Genomic DNA, 13522 nt, shown 5'->3' with positions numbered 1-13522 from the left:
GGCTCCCTGGAGAATAAGCAATAAACAACATTTTTAAAGGCCTTTGCTTTCACCAGGGCTTTTGCCCACGTGAATTCCAACCAAAAAAAAAAAAAAAAAAAGCCGACTCTCAAAAGCGTGCATCTGAGGCAGGGGCATGTGAAGCCCGCCGGAAAAACCTGCCGTAACATTCATGAAAGAAACCCCAAATATAGAAATATTATGCAGGAACGGAGATGCTGTGAGCTTTTTCTTGGCTGTGAGTTCTTCTGAGAGCGCCATACCATGTTACACCGTGGCGTTACAGCTCAGCTTTTCAAAGCAGTGCTGAAAAAGATACTCCCACTCTGTTTCTCTAAAGGTAAAAAGCAAAATTCGCCAGGATGGTAAACAGGGCCGGTTCTGTTGAGGTCAGTAGAATAAACCCAGGTCATAGCAGCTGGGAATCTGGACCACAATACAGGGGGTGGCAGAGGTGGACCATGCTCGTGGGGCTGAGGAATGTGGCCGGCAGATTAAAACATGAGTCAGCGACCTGGGCCAGCCTGCTGGGCAAACCCCAGACATCCCTTTGGTCCTTCATAGCCTAAAGCAGGCATCAATGTCATTCATAAAGTGCTTGATGATAACTGACCTCTAGGACATCTCAGCACTACCAAAGAAATCGGCTTCTTGCTTTCACAAGATCCATCCCGCTGCACAAGAACAGGCAAGATGCTGCTCTGAGGCCCAGGTTCATCCTACCCCACAGAAACCCCGGTCAGGAGGCCAGTCCTACCCCACCTTGGGTGGCCTGAACCACTCTCTAGAGGTGCCTGCGTCCTCCAGTGCTGGTTTCTTGCCTAGTGAGAAAGTTCAGTGCGCTCCAGTTCATAGCAGACAGACTTTTTTTGGAGGCAAAAATGTGAGATTGGTGAGAGCAACATTCACCCCACAAACATGTCTGCACTCCAGGAAAGTAAGTGAAATAACGGATTTGCTCATTAATAGGCAGACAAGGACCAGAACCAGCCTTGTTATGTTCTACAGGACATGGGCACATGTCGGGATGTGGCTGCTCCATCCACCAAAGGAGGGCCCGGCCGGGTACGAACCCCAGCGCAGCCCGCTTCCACGTGTGGTGGGAGGATTCCACCCAGGCGGCTGCCCAAATCTCGGGGCACAACTAGCCCCTGGACCTGCTTCCCTGAGAGGGCTGAAGGTCTTGGGGAATTCCTCCTGCAGCTGAAGGGGCTTTTCGTTGTCCTTGTAGGACGCTAAAATCCCTTTGCCATGACGCGTCACCTCATTGCTCCTGCAATCCCATTTTCAGGTGGCTTTCCCACCCCAGAAACAGCGCAGTAACGCCTGGAGAGGTGCTGAATGCACAGCTTAGACCCGGGAAGGTCAATATATAGGATAAAACAAACACCTTAAAGTCACAACGAGATCCTCGAGGGCAGCGGAGGGGACACCGCTCCAGCAATGCCAGGGGGCGGGGCGTGCGGCAGTGGGCGGGGTCTGAGGGGGGCGGGGCGTGTTGAGTGGGCGGGGTTTAATGTTGCGGGGGCGGGGAGTGGTCGGGGAGGCCCCTCCCCGGAGGCGGTGACCCCTCCCCTCCTCTCCCCGGCGGCGGTGACCCAGCGCCACGCTCGGCTCCCATTGGCTGCCGAAGGGCGCCCGCGTTGACGTGGCGGCGCCCTGCTCCCATTGGCTGGCAGTCGGGGGGGCGGGGCCACGGCCGCCGCCGCTCGGTAGGTGCGGGCCGGGGCTGGGGGGGGGGCGGCGGTCCCCGGGGGGGGGGGGAACCGGAACCGAGGAGCACCCCCGGGGGATGCCATGGTCCCCGGGTGGGGGGGAGGGCGGTGAGTTCCGAGGGCGAAGCGGGTGGCTTTCCCTTTGGAAGCCCGACCCCGTTACCCGGTGGCAGTTCAGGACATCCCCAGGGTGCGGTGCCTCCTCGGCTTTATGGCCTTTATTTCTTAATTATTATTATTTTATAATCTGCCATTTTTTCAGCTTTTCGGGCAGAAAGCATGCAAGAAAATAAGCAAAAAAATTAAAAAAAAAAACCGAACCAAAACCAAAACTCGGATCCCGCAGGCCCAAAAGGCGAAAGCAGTGGGTTATTTTCCCCAAAAATACCACCCCACCCTCCCCAGCAAAACCAGCGCTGGTGGGGGAACGGGGGCTGGTATCGGAGTCCCCTGCTCTTGCTGAAATCCGCCAGCCATGGGCGGTGGGACGTCACTTGTTGGGACAGAGCTGCCGTTGTCCGCCGGGCTTTGTGCAACTTTTTGGCAGGCGGCTCGCTTTTGGCGACGTGGAAAAGTTAAAGGGGTCGCTTTTTCCCTGTGGGCTTTCCCCCCATTGGAATGAATGAAACGGCCACTGTCTTCAGCTCTTATCGAAAAAAAAAAAAAAATAATCCCCGAAACAATCGGCCACCGGCTATACTGTTTCTTGTGCCGCCCCGTCGCTGGTGAGACAATGGAGGGCTCGGGGTGTAGCCGGGATTTCTGGCTGTTTTCCTGTGGTTTTAAGGCCAGTGGAAAGTCTCCGCCGTGCCTAGAGCTGGGGTCCTACATACATCCCTCTTCAGAGCCGCATTGGTGCTGCCCAAGGATTTGGGCTCGCTTCTTAACCCATCGTGAGGGTTAATCTTGATCCGTTGCCGACACCAGCAACCTGACCTCTGAATTTTTGCGCTTTTTTTTTTTTTTGTCAGAAAATGGTGAGGAACCTTGTTTTCTGTATGCTTTTGTAGTTGTGAGTTGCCCTTAGCGGCATTATTTCACTCTGCTTTTTAAATATGACTTTTTGCCTGATTGGTCTGCATACGGGATGCATGCGACTTCCCCACTTAGTTTGCATCTAAGCGTGGCTGGATGTCCAGGTCCCCCCTGAAATTAATTGCAATTAGCTGCCTGAATTAGAGACTTCTAAAACTGCAGTGAAATTTCCGGTGGCTGTTGGAATATCCTTACAAATTCTGAAATAAGCAGATTTACTCTTACTCCTGGGTATTGGCAGGTTTCCTGGTTTCTCCTTAGCTTCCAGTTAGCTTCTGGAGATTTAACGAACCTGTGAACCAGCATTTGCTGTTTCTTTAACGACTGATGGCACCCAGGAAATGTATATCCCTGCATGCTGCCTTCATAGGGTCAGCAAATAGTCTTTGAAGTTCAGAATAGTTCAACCTTTGCGCTCCTGCATACAGTCACAAAAATAACAGATGGGTTGTGATCTATAATTCTTTTTTTTTTTTTTAATGTTGCTTAGCACGTGCTTTTCAGATTTAAGGTCAAGCTTCTGTATGATTTTATAGTTGTTTTTACTGGGATGACTGACACGTGACTCGAGCCATTAAATCTGATGGAGATAACGATGTTCAACGTCACTTTGAATTTAACGCGGCATCTTCTTAAAAATAAAGAAGCAGTGACGTCAGTTATTAATTACTGCATGTTCAGTTTAAAACTTTAAAGTCTGCTTTGATGCCTTCTTAAGCTTTTCTTTCTTTTATATATTTTTTAAAATCCCTATCCAACAACAGAACTAATTGTTGAGGCATTTATGTCCTAAGCCACAGGTGTCCAGTGCCCTCCTCTCTGTTAATATTTATATTTACTGGATCATTTTTGGATGTGCAGCGCTGCCAGGACGTGTGGGGAAGGATTAGAGCCGGTGAGATGCCTGTTCATGTCGTGCTAATTAGTGCTGTTCTCTACTGAATCACCTGCTTTTTGTCATGGAGGAAAGCGCCCAAAATGGTGAATTTGAACCAGGCTCTGAAATGGATCCTGGAATTTGATATGCTGGTACCTTGCGATTTGCCAACTCCGGCGGCTTTCTGCTCGTTAGGTTTTGGTTGAAAGAGGAGGAATCCAACCAGTGAGCATCCTTTCTCCTCTTGGCTGAGGCGCTGGCTTTCAAAGCCAGTGAACAAATATATCTCAGGGGATTTTCTGGGCGTTTAAATCACCTGTAAGTTGGATTTGGCATTCGAATCGCTAATGCTTGCTCGCCTGGCTGTCTGAACAAGGCTGATGGGAGTGGGTGAAGGCTGGCGGGTAAGAGGGGCTCAGGAGACCTCTGGCCTTTAAAAATCTGTTATGGGTACGTGAAGAAATCCCAAACACACTGTGTGGGAGACACACTTGTTCATGAGCAGTTTGGGATTCTCTTTCTGTTACCATCCGAAATCTACCTTCTGTGAAGTAAGGTATATATGCTTATATATATTTTAAAGTTACATTGTTGTACGATATGTAGGGAATTTAGCAGGGCTAGGTTATCTATTACATGTATTGCAATTAACATGCCTTTTTGTTTGGATATACAACATTTTTGGGAGAAAAGAGGAGCAATACCATCAATTTTAAGATAACAACGTGCGTAGGGTTGTATTTGGTAGCGACTTAAGTGATCAAGGGGGTGAGTCAAGGTGTCGGCAGAGGGACACGGCTTGCATGGAGGGCTGGCAGACCCCAGGCTTTACTCGCCCTCTCCTCAGCTGCTGCCACCGTGCTGAATATAGCTGCCCGGCAGTCGAACAGGCTGTCGGCTTTTGGGGAGGGGGAAGGCAGCTGCGGTGCCTGCCCATGCCTTGTGCCAGGGATTCAGTCTCCCCTGGAGACCCGGCGCATCGCCTCACCGCTCTTTGTTCGCCTGCATGGGCTCTGCCCGTGGGAAAACTCCCATCGCCAGAGGGGTGGATCATAAAACGTGATCGCGACAAAAGAGCTGACGGAGGGTGTGAGTATCAATGTTTCCAACTTCCACATATTGTTTGGGAATACTTTCTTTCCTCCTTTTTTTTTTTTTTTTAAATTTCTTTTTAAGTTGAGTTTGCTGTTGATACTCCCTTGCCTGGTGTCTCCATCGCTAGCCCAGCACTACCTGGGTGACTACCGGCGAAACCACTCTGCTGGGACTTTCCTAATGCCGGCACCCTGATTTGGGTTGGAGCCGCCTGATGAGGCTTTGGTATTGCCGAAGCAATTCAGATTTTGGCAGCGCCGGTTCTGATGCTCCTCAGGGTGCCCGCAAGGTGTCATTGGTGTTGAGAGTATTTTTGAGCCCTGCTAGCTTGGCAAACGCACGCAGAGGCACTCGGCTCTGGCTGGCATTTGCAAAACAACATCTCCCCTGTGCTAGATTGGCTTCCCTGGATTTGGCTCATTGTTTGGGTTGTCCTGCTGCAGCTCCTCGCTCAAGTCCAGCACGGGCAGCGAGAAGGGTGGTGGTGGAGCATCTCCGTGCGTGGAGCACCCGGGGCTTGCACTTCCGGAATAATATCATCTCATGTTAGAAGGATTTGCAGCAAGGTGCAATGGGCTTGGCTGTACGGCATGCTCGGAAATGTGTCATCGGTTGAGCAAGTATTCCCATGAATTAATTTCACAAAGAGTTAATTTCATGAATCGAGGTAAAAGCTGCAAAGCTAAGCAGCAAGTTTGGGGTTTACAACCTCCTACCTCCCCCTCTAATTTTTTATATGTACTGCTTGCTTTTGAGTGGCTTCCATTTCAAGGTTTAGAGTTTGTCTCTTAAAAAACCCTCAACTTTCCACCCCGACAGCCTTCAGGGCTCAGCCACGCTAATAGGTGCTTTGCGTCCTGGTTAATGATGTCTCATTTGGGCCCAGTAATCTCATGGTGCGCAAACCGTTTGTGAGATTGGCCATTAATTTAGGAGACAGTTGCACCGTGCCGGCAAGGTATAAAGCCCAGGTTTGTTCTCAGTGTGGCCAGAGTTTTAATTAGATTTTCCCTGTGTGTCATGTTCTTGAAACCAGAAAACGCTGCTGAGGTGTCAAGGTTTGGTCTTTCCTCTGTCCCACTTGATGCACCAAGATGAGACTTTATGATTTTTGGGGTCTCACCCAGAACGTGCTTAAGCTCTGTGTTATTAGACATACCCAGTTTCTTTACTTGACATGGAGACGAGGGGGGATAGCGAGTTGCTGCTACCATGTGCTCTATTTCAGAGAGCCCAAGGCTTGGCATCATCCTGTGGTTCTGTCACGATGGCAGTGGATGTGGGAAGATCACCTTCTGAAGCCTCACTGAGCGGGAAGGCCAAGGGCGATGGGAGGTGGGACTGCGCAGACGTGGAGACGGACTACCCGGAGCTAGTGGACAGCCTGCGCCAGCTTTTAAGGGCAGAGGAAGCCAAGCCCTGCCCACAGGGGACAGAGAGTGTGGCAATGAAGGGACGCGGTCACTTGGCCACTGGTGTTAACCAGCGAGGCTCGAGCTACTGCCAAGAAGCATCTTCAGCATCTGCATCCAGATTTCCTAGAGCAAGAGCAAGCCTCTCGGAGACAGAGACGTTAATTTATAGAGCTGATGACGACAGTGATGTACATCGTCATGTTAGCCACCGGTTCCTCTCTTCCGGGGAGCAGCAGGTGAGAGGGTTGTGTGTTGCTGCATCACCGGGAGGTCCCAGGTGAGGTGGGGACTTATTTGGGCTGTCCTAGCAAGGGCTTTCCACCTCCTCCAGCCAGACTGTGCCCACCCCAGCCCCGGGCTGAGCCATGCGGTGGGAAAGGCTTCAGCTCCAACACCTGAGTTATGTTCCCATATTGCTGCCGTGGAGCTGGAAAGTTGCTCGGGACAGGGCTCCTCTTGCTGTGAAACGACTTGTGCAGCTTCCCAAGCCCTCAGGATGTCTTCCCTTAAAAACAAGCCTCACTCCGGGCAGCTGCGTGCTGTCCCGCAGATGGAAGAGTTCCCCTTCCAGCCTCCCCTCACGGTGGGTCCAGGGCTGGGCTTTTATCTCCACGTCCCAGCTCAAAGGAGCCTTTTGTCTGGCTGCTGTGCTTCATTTTATGCATCTCTCTCTCTCTCCCTTTCCTTTTTTGTCCCCGTCTTTGAGCAGGTGAAGGCATCGGGCTGTTGGGAGCCGGCATCCAGCCCTCCCAGCCGGCGCAGCTCCGCAGAGGAGAGCATCCTCTCTGGCGGCTGCCATGATGCCCGTGCTGGACGTCGGAGCCGAAGGCTGGGAGCTCAATCCCCATTTTCCTCCACCCCAGAGCTCCTGCGGCCCCAAACCCCCCCCAGTCCCGAGAGCGCCCTGCGCAGTCGCTCCGCATCGAGCTTCTCCACTCTGTCTTCAGAAGAAAATGGCCTCTTTGAAGAGCCGCCCCGAAGCTTGCCGGCCAGCGCAGATGCGCCTTCTCCTGCAGCCACTGCCACCCAGGCCCTGTGCTGTCAGATGGGTGCAGCAGAAAGCAGGGCGCCACAGGTGCGCAAGCCCTTCAGTCCTCTGCTTGATGACCACTCCATCATGGAGCGTATCAGAGAGATGTCATCCTACCAAGCCAATTACTGGGCATGTGCCATACCGGATTCGTTACCCCCATCTCCGGACCGTCGCTCACCCCACTGGAACCCCAATAAAGAGTACGAGGACTTGCTGGATTATGCTTATCCGCTGAAGCCAAGATACAAGCTGGGAAAGATGCCGGAGCCTTTCCTCCACGACTCAGGAATAGGTTTGGACAGTTTTTCTGTTTCCCCCGAGGGCACGTCGAGGTCCACCAGCATCTACGGCCGAGTTGGGCAGCCTCGGGGAGGTGGAGAAAACGGACGTCGGAGGTTCATGGCCTCTGCAGAGAGGTCCTCCACCCCAGGGCCTGGAAAAAGAGGCTGCGCAGGAGCTGGCTCGTACTATGAACCTTCACCTGTTGCAAAAGCATCCTTCTCCAAGAGTGCCTCGTCTCGTCCTTCTAGAGGTTCTGCTAAGGATGTAAAGACGCAGTCAGCTGGGCTGAGTTCATCTGGCTGTCCCGCCGTGGACGGGAGAAGCTGGTGTACCAGAGGGAGCCCCTTCCCAAACTACAAAGGGCAGGCAAAAAGCACTAATAGGTTTTTACCTACAACGCGAGTGCTCCCTCTGAGGAAAGAGTGGGAGGACGATGAAGAATTTCTCTCCCTGCCTCCAAGACTACGGGAGCTGGAAAGGTTGGCTCACTTTTTGTCCGATCTTTCCTTAACTATAAGGACGCCTGGGCACGACCACCGTAACCTTCCACATCACGGTGACGGCAGGCGGCCCCTTTCCTCTGCGTGGGCTGCTTTCGGAGAAGCAGGTGGCAGGGATGAGAGAGAGAAAATTGAGGATTATGCTGGGCTGTGGCACACCTGCAGCTCTCGAAAGCCCAGCTGGGAAAACAGTGGATCGCGTGGCCAGATCCGTAGGGATCCTCTGTGGGGCCTTCATGTACCGACCAGTCTCAGGGATGCATTGGATGGGACGTACCTAAATGAACCATGGGTCAAGGGCCATCCGAAGAAGAGCCAGCAGAGCGAGTCCCTTGCCCAGTGCGTTAAGGTAGGCTGAGACAAGAAACAAAGTTTATTATGGAAAGATCTCACGTAAAATGTGCCTGTATTTATGGCACAATTAATTAAGGTTTCCCCTTCTGCATGATGTCGGGTGGCAGTAATTTATGCAGGGGGGCTCACCGGAGCAGATAATGTCTTCTGACGGAGCGAGAGCCCGCCTCACTTTTCCCGGGGCTCAGCATCACGGGGCTAAGCTCGGTGGGGATGTGGCACTCGGCTTCCTTGGCACTGGCCGGTGCTGCACTGGAGAAGAGCCAAGAGCTCCAGTTGGGGCTGGACTAGTGTGAAACCCCATGTTTGCTGCCTGCCCCACCGCTCCGGCTATTTAATGCGCCGTGGCTGAACTTACCCTTCCACCCCGGGCTTGCTCATCTTCACCAGACTGGATCCTGCTTAAAGGGTATAATAAGGTCAAGCAGAACTTGCAGGATTTCTCTAAAGACTTTCCTGATTATTTTTTTAATTTTTATTTTTTGAGTGAGTGATGCCTCATGGCCATCCTGCCACGGGTGCTGTGCTCCCCAGCCGGCAGGGATTGCTCTGCACCTTCCCATCCATCTTCCCCCCCACGTCAGCCCTGGGCTCAATTTGGAAGCGATGCTGGGCTGTTTGCAAGAGGGTAATTATTATTATCCTGCACAGAGCTGCAAGCACCAGTGCAACTCATCCCCCTCCTCTTGTATGGCAATAACTCTTCTAACTTAAAAGGGTCTTTTCTACTGTCAGCATTAGGGTGTATCTGTCACCCCAAATTGCAGTGCCAGGGAGAAGCAGCCCAGCTTTATTGCAAAACCCCAACTCCCGTGGAGCGGGAGGCGGCCTGGAGTCTGGTTTCGGTGTGAGCAGAGGCCCCTGGGTTTTGTGCAGCATCTTACAAAAATAATCCCTTACCAAGACACTTTAAAAATAAATGAAAGCACTTAATTGAACGAGACAAACCCTTGGGGAAAAACAACTGCAAATTAACTGTGCGGCTCTGGAGAGGAGGAGAGGGTGTCTCTTTGGCTGGGAGCTGGTGGAAGCAAACCCCTTCCTTCAGCCTGGGCGCCACTGGCTTCCAACACCTCTGCGTAGCACCATTTCACACTGGCCCTTGATTCTTGCCACACAATGGGGTTTGGGGTGTGTTTAGGCGTTTAATTTGCTTTTTGCCTTTTTTTTGTTTTCTGTCAACCCTTGGTTTCCCGAGCTTAGGGATGTTTGTGTGCTGGGGGTAGGTGGGAGAGCGAACAGGGGCTTTCTGAAACACTGCTGGCTCACCTCTGGCTGTCCCTGCTGTCTTTTTGTTGCAGAAATAGATAAGTAACCCCCTTTTTTTTTATGCTTCGTTAAGTAGATGTTTTGCTGCCAGCTGGAAGAGCTAATTCGTTGGCTGTACCATGTCGCGGACATCACCGATGGCTGGGTACCACCCTCGCCGGATGCCGAGAGCCTGAAGGCATCGCTGCACCGCTGCTTGGTAGGTATCACCACTGGCGTTTCTTCTTCCTCTTCGGTGCCGCCGGCAGCAAACAGTGCAAAACAACTCCTGCTCAGGGGAAACAGCTCCCTGGGCAACCTGCCACAGGTGCGTCTCTTTCAAAAAAAATCCTTCTAAATAGCGCTCCTCTTCTCCTTCCCATCCCAGGAGTTCAGGAAAGACGTGGCCGACCACCGGAGTCTGACAGAGAGCGTGCTGGAGAGGGGAGAGGCTCTCCTTGACTGCATGGCATCAAATTCGCCAGGTGAGGAGAAGCGCGTGTGTCATGGACACAGCCGGTGATGGTGGCCATAGCGTCTGCCCCCCGAAATCCCTGGCCCCATGTGCATGGGCAGAGTTTGCCATTCAGCAGCTGTACGGGAGCAAGAATGGTTTTACACCTCTGTTGCTGCCTGGAGACTTGGAGGTTTGAAGCAGTCAACACCCGAGCGCTTTCAGCTGCACCGTGCCTTGACCCTTGCCTTGCGCCATGCCATCCGTCGCGGGTGATGGATGCGTTTCTGCCCCTCACACGTCCCTTCTTAGGTTTTTATCTTCTTCCCGCTGGGCTGTGGGCCTGCAGCTGGGAGGAGGTGATTTTCACGCCCTGCTTGCAACTCGGTGTGTGCCAGGGCAGGTGGCGGCAGCCAGTTTGGGGTGACAGCCCAGCCGGAATTGTGGGGCAGCACGCATGGGGCAGTCGCTGGGGTGATGCGGTGCATCCTGCACAAGGGGTTGCTGAAGGGCAGGCTGCGCCTGCGCTCACCAAAGGGGCTTTTGTGGTCGAGTGCTGCGGTATGGGTCGGCTTTCTTACACAGTCCCAAAGGTTTCCTTCGGCAGCCCCCCTATTTCTGCATCTTTTCTCTTAACCCGGAGCCTCCTCGGTCGCTTCATACCCCCTCCAAACTCTGCATCACAACTCGGATGGGATGAAGATCAGCGGATTGATTTCTAACACTCAATTTCCTTTGAAAGTCTGTCTGGGCGAGTGGAACTCTCGCTGCTCTTACAGACATCAAATTCTCACCGTACTACCACCTCCACTGTACGTTTCGTTTTCCAGCTCTGAAAGATACGCTGGGTTTGATCGCGAAACAGTCGGAAGAGCTAGAAACCCAAGCGGAGCACATGTACGAGTCTGTTCTCGCTGCCGTGGGTCCCGCGCAGGGGGAGGACGGGATGGAGGACGAGGGGGTGCAGCAGTCGGCCGCGCCATGGGTAAGCAGGGGGGCAAACCAGCCTTTCCACGGCAGGAGGGAAGTGTAGGAAGACAAACAAATCAGCAAACACTGTATACACATCAGGCTTTATTATTATTTCTTTTAATCTGATGTTTGGAAAGCCTAAAAGGAGAAGAAGGCGAGGGCGAGTGCAAAATGGATGCCCCACCATCTTTAAATGCGTGTCAGGGGAAGAGCAGGGTGTCGGTGAACCAGCTGATGAAACCCAAGAGCGATGGCAGCTCCTCAGAGGGAGCCAGCAGTCAGGTCACTGTCACTCAGGGTGACTGTCACTCGGGGCAGCAGCCCAACACAGACAGCTGCTCTGCCGAAATCACTTGGACAGCAGAGGGAAGATGGGAATTTTTTTATTTGGTTGGGGTTTTTTTTCTCTTTTTTTTTTTTTTTCTCAAAGAAAAATTCTGCAGGAAGGGAAGCAGGTGAATTCAGGTGTAAAATACGGGCTAGGAAACACGTTCACTGATTTCTTGAACATCTGCCTTCGAATAAAGTGGCAGAGGCAGCAGTGTTTCAGATGGGCACGGCAGGAGGGGCAGCGTGAAGGGGCAGCAGGGCACATGGTGTCCGAGGGCAGTCAGAGAGGTGTAGACGGGGCTGGCAGCGTGCCGCCCCGGCCCTCAGCCCCTCCAGTGGTGATTGGGAATTATGATAAACCCGCGTCTGTAGGAAACAATCCCAGGTGTTCACCAGGCGCTGGGGCCAGAGATGCAGGAAGGCTCCTAAAAGCTTCTGAGCACCAAAAGGTAGGGTGCTGCAGGAGACCCTACCCCCTCCTCACCATCCCTCCTCACCGATTTAGCTGATTTCCCCACGGTCTACAACATGCCTTAAAACCTGGCGTTGCAAAGGGGGGGGGGAAGGGGACTATTTACAGCTCTTCAGAGGAGAGTAACAGTATCTTAAGTAGGTTTGTGGGCTTTTTTTGCTAACTATACATAGCTATATCCTATGTACTACCGAGTGTATGTGGCAGTGATTTAAATACAGTGGGGGCTGGGGCGGGGTTGTTTGTTGGGCTTCAGCCAAAGCACAATAGCAAACTTTTTTATTTTATTTTTATTTTAAATAAATAATAAACCATTTTCTTTCAGGTGCTGCCTCCATGAGCCCTGGGCTTTGTAAGCCAGTCGCGGGATGGCTGAGATGACACGCGGCACACGCCAAACCACCGCTTTCACCTCTGGCGGAGATGCCAAATAGGTCTGAGCACCACGTTCGGCGGCAGCCAGCCCGGCACGATGGCACTTGGATGGTTTTCATGGTTTGTTTGGTTTTTTTCTTAACCATGGCTTGAGAAAGGCAAGCTGGGCAGCACTTATTTGGCTACTGGGCTGGCTCATTAGTAGTGCGGGCTACATTTGGAAGTTGTGCGTGTGAGGGTGGTACAGCTGGCCTTTATTTTTTTGGTTTGTTTTTTAATGTAGTTTTCCTTTTTTTTTTTATCGAAGTGGCCTGTTCCACATGTTAGCAAAATGTCAGGAACATGCTGTTTTGTGTTGGTTTGTGTTTTGTTTTTTTTTTTAACTGAGTAATCCACAGTGTGCCGTGCAACTCACTTCTAAGTAAAGCCGTGTGACTTTAATAGCCGTGTTCTCATGGTTTGTTTATGCTCTTCAAAAATTGGTGCTAGAAGCCAAGAAATAGCATCTCCTTCTGGTTCTTGGGTGCAAACTGAACGTGTTTATAATTACCGTTCCCTGCAGAAGCAGCACCTATTTAACGCTCAGGTTTCTTACCCATAAAGAGCCAATATGCCATATGACTCTCAGTAAAATAATTAACAGATGAGTACACTCAGGGAAGAATGCGGTTACGTACGAGCTGTTCTTTGCGGTAGCGGGGCGAGCGCTGTGCTGGTTTCCCTGGGTGAGGAGTTTGTGCCTCTCCCCTCTCACAGCCAGCGCAGCTCACAAAACAGTCACAAAGGGGCTCCGAACACTTTCTGCAACAGAAAAGGGTTCCTCTGAAGCAGAGTAACAAGGTAAGCGGCCTAAAAGTTACAGCTGACTCCAGAGCGTTTCTTCTCAGGCTTTAATTAACCATTAAACTAAATGGTGATCATCATGTGCTTGTGCGGAATACATCATTTCCTGCCATTCTTGTGAACAGAACAACATGAAGGTTCTGTCCTGCCAAAGCTGGAAGCTGAAAGCGTCGGTAAACTGGTTATGAATGACAAATTATTCATTGGGTTTTTTTGATACTCTCCCCATCTTCCACCTCCTCAGCTTAAAGGACAATTATTTTTTTAATCACCAAGGCAATAAATCAGCATGAGTTCAGCACAAAGGCCGGAGCAAATGGTTACAGGGAGATGGGGCTCACTGGTTTCCCATACCACACCAATGGGCACTCAGGGCAGTGCTTAAACACCCATAGTGGGCAGGATGGGCCTCGCATGCAGGGAACTGCTGCTGCTGTCGCCGCCTGTTTGCTACCACCTGCAGGTCTTACTGCAAAGGTATTTACTATTTCAGCTCCCAGGTGAGACTGCAGCACCCTTATT

General features: G+C 51.7%; 1 protein-coding gene across 2 annotated transcripts; it reads left to right on the top strand.

Annotated features, from left to right (window-relative positions):
• The first annotated feature begins 5828 nt into the window (after positions 1 to 5828).
• On the top strand, positions 5829 to 13086 carry CEP68 (centrosomal protein 68). 2 transcript variants are annotated; one of them, XM_082480642.1, is made up of 6 exons: positions 5829 to 6373; positions 6847 to 8301; positions 9652 to 9774; positions 9943 to 10039; positions 10839 to 10993; positions 12108 to 13086. In XM_082480642.1, the coding sequence occupies exons 1-6, from the start codon at positions 5900 to 5902 to the stop codon at positions 12120 to 12122; spliced, it is 2319 nt and encodes a 772-aa protein (XP_082336768.1). In that variant the 5' UTR covers positions 5829 to 5899; the 3' UTR covers positions 12123 to 13086. The 2 variants fall into 2 exon arrangements, with proteins under 2 accessions (XP_082336768.1, XP_082336769.1); XM_082480643.1 differs by lacking the exons at positions 9943 to 10039; positions 10839 to 10993; positions 12108 to 13086 and having other exon boundaries at positions 9649 to 9749.
• The last annotated feature ends 436 nt before the right edge of the window (positions 13087 to 13522 follow it).

Source organism: Vanellus vanellus (genome assembly GCF_965231255.1).
Source record: "Vanellus vanellus genome assembly, chromosome: 3".
In the NCBI taxonomy this organism is placed as follows: domain Eukaryota; kingdom Metazoa; phylum Chordata; class Aves; order Charadriiformes; family Charadriidae; genus Vanellus; species Vanellus vanellus.
Note: the sequence above shows the minus strand (reverse complement) of the source record. Positions and strands in the feature narration are given on the sequence as shown.

Excerpts from the sequence above, each read along its gene's own strand:
- CEP68 (XM_082480642.1), top strand. The coding sequence starts at position 5,900 with ATGGAGACGAGGGGGGATAGCGAGTTGCTGCTACCATGTGCTCTATTT. Across the intron at positions 6,374-6,846 it reads TCTCTTCCGGGGAGCAGCAG|GTGAAGGCATCGGGCTGTTG; the intron begins GTGAGAGGGTTG and ends GTCTTTGAGCAG. Across the intron at positions 9,775-9,942 it reads CATCGCTGCACCGCTGCTTG|GAGTTCAGGAAAGACGTGGC; the intron begins GTAGGTATCACC and ends TTCCCATCCCAG.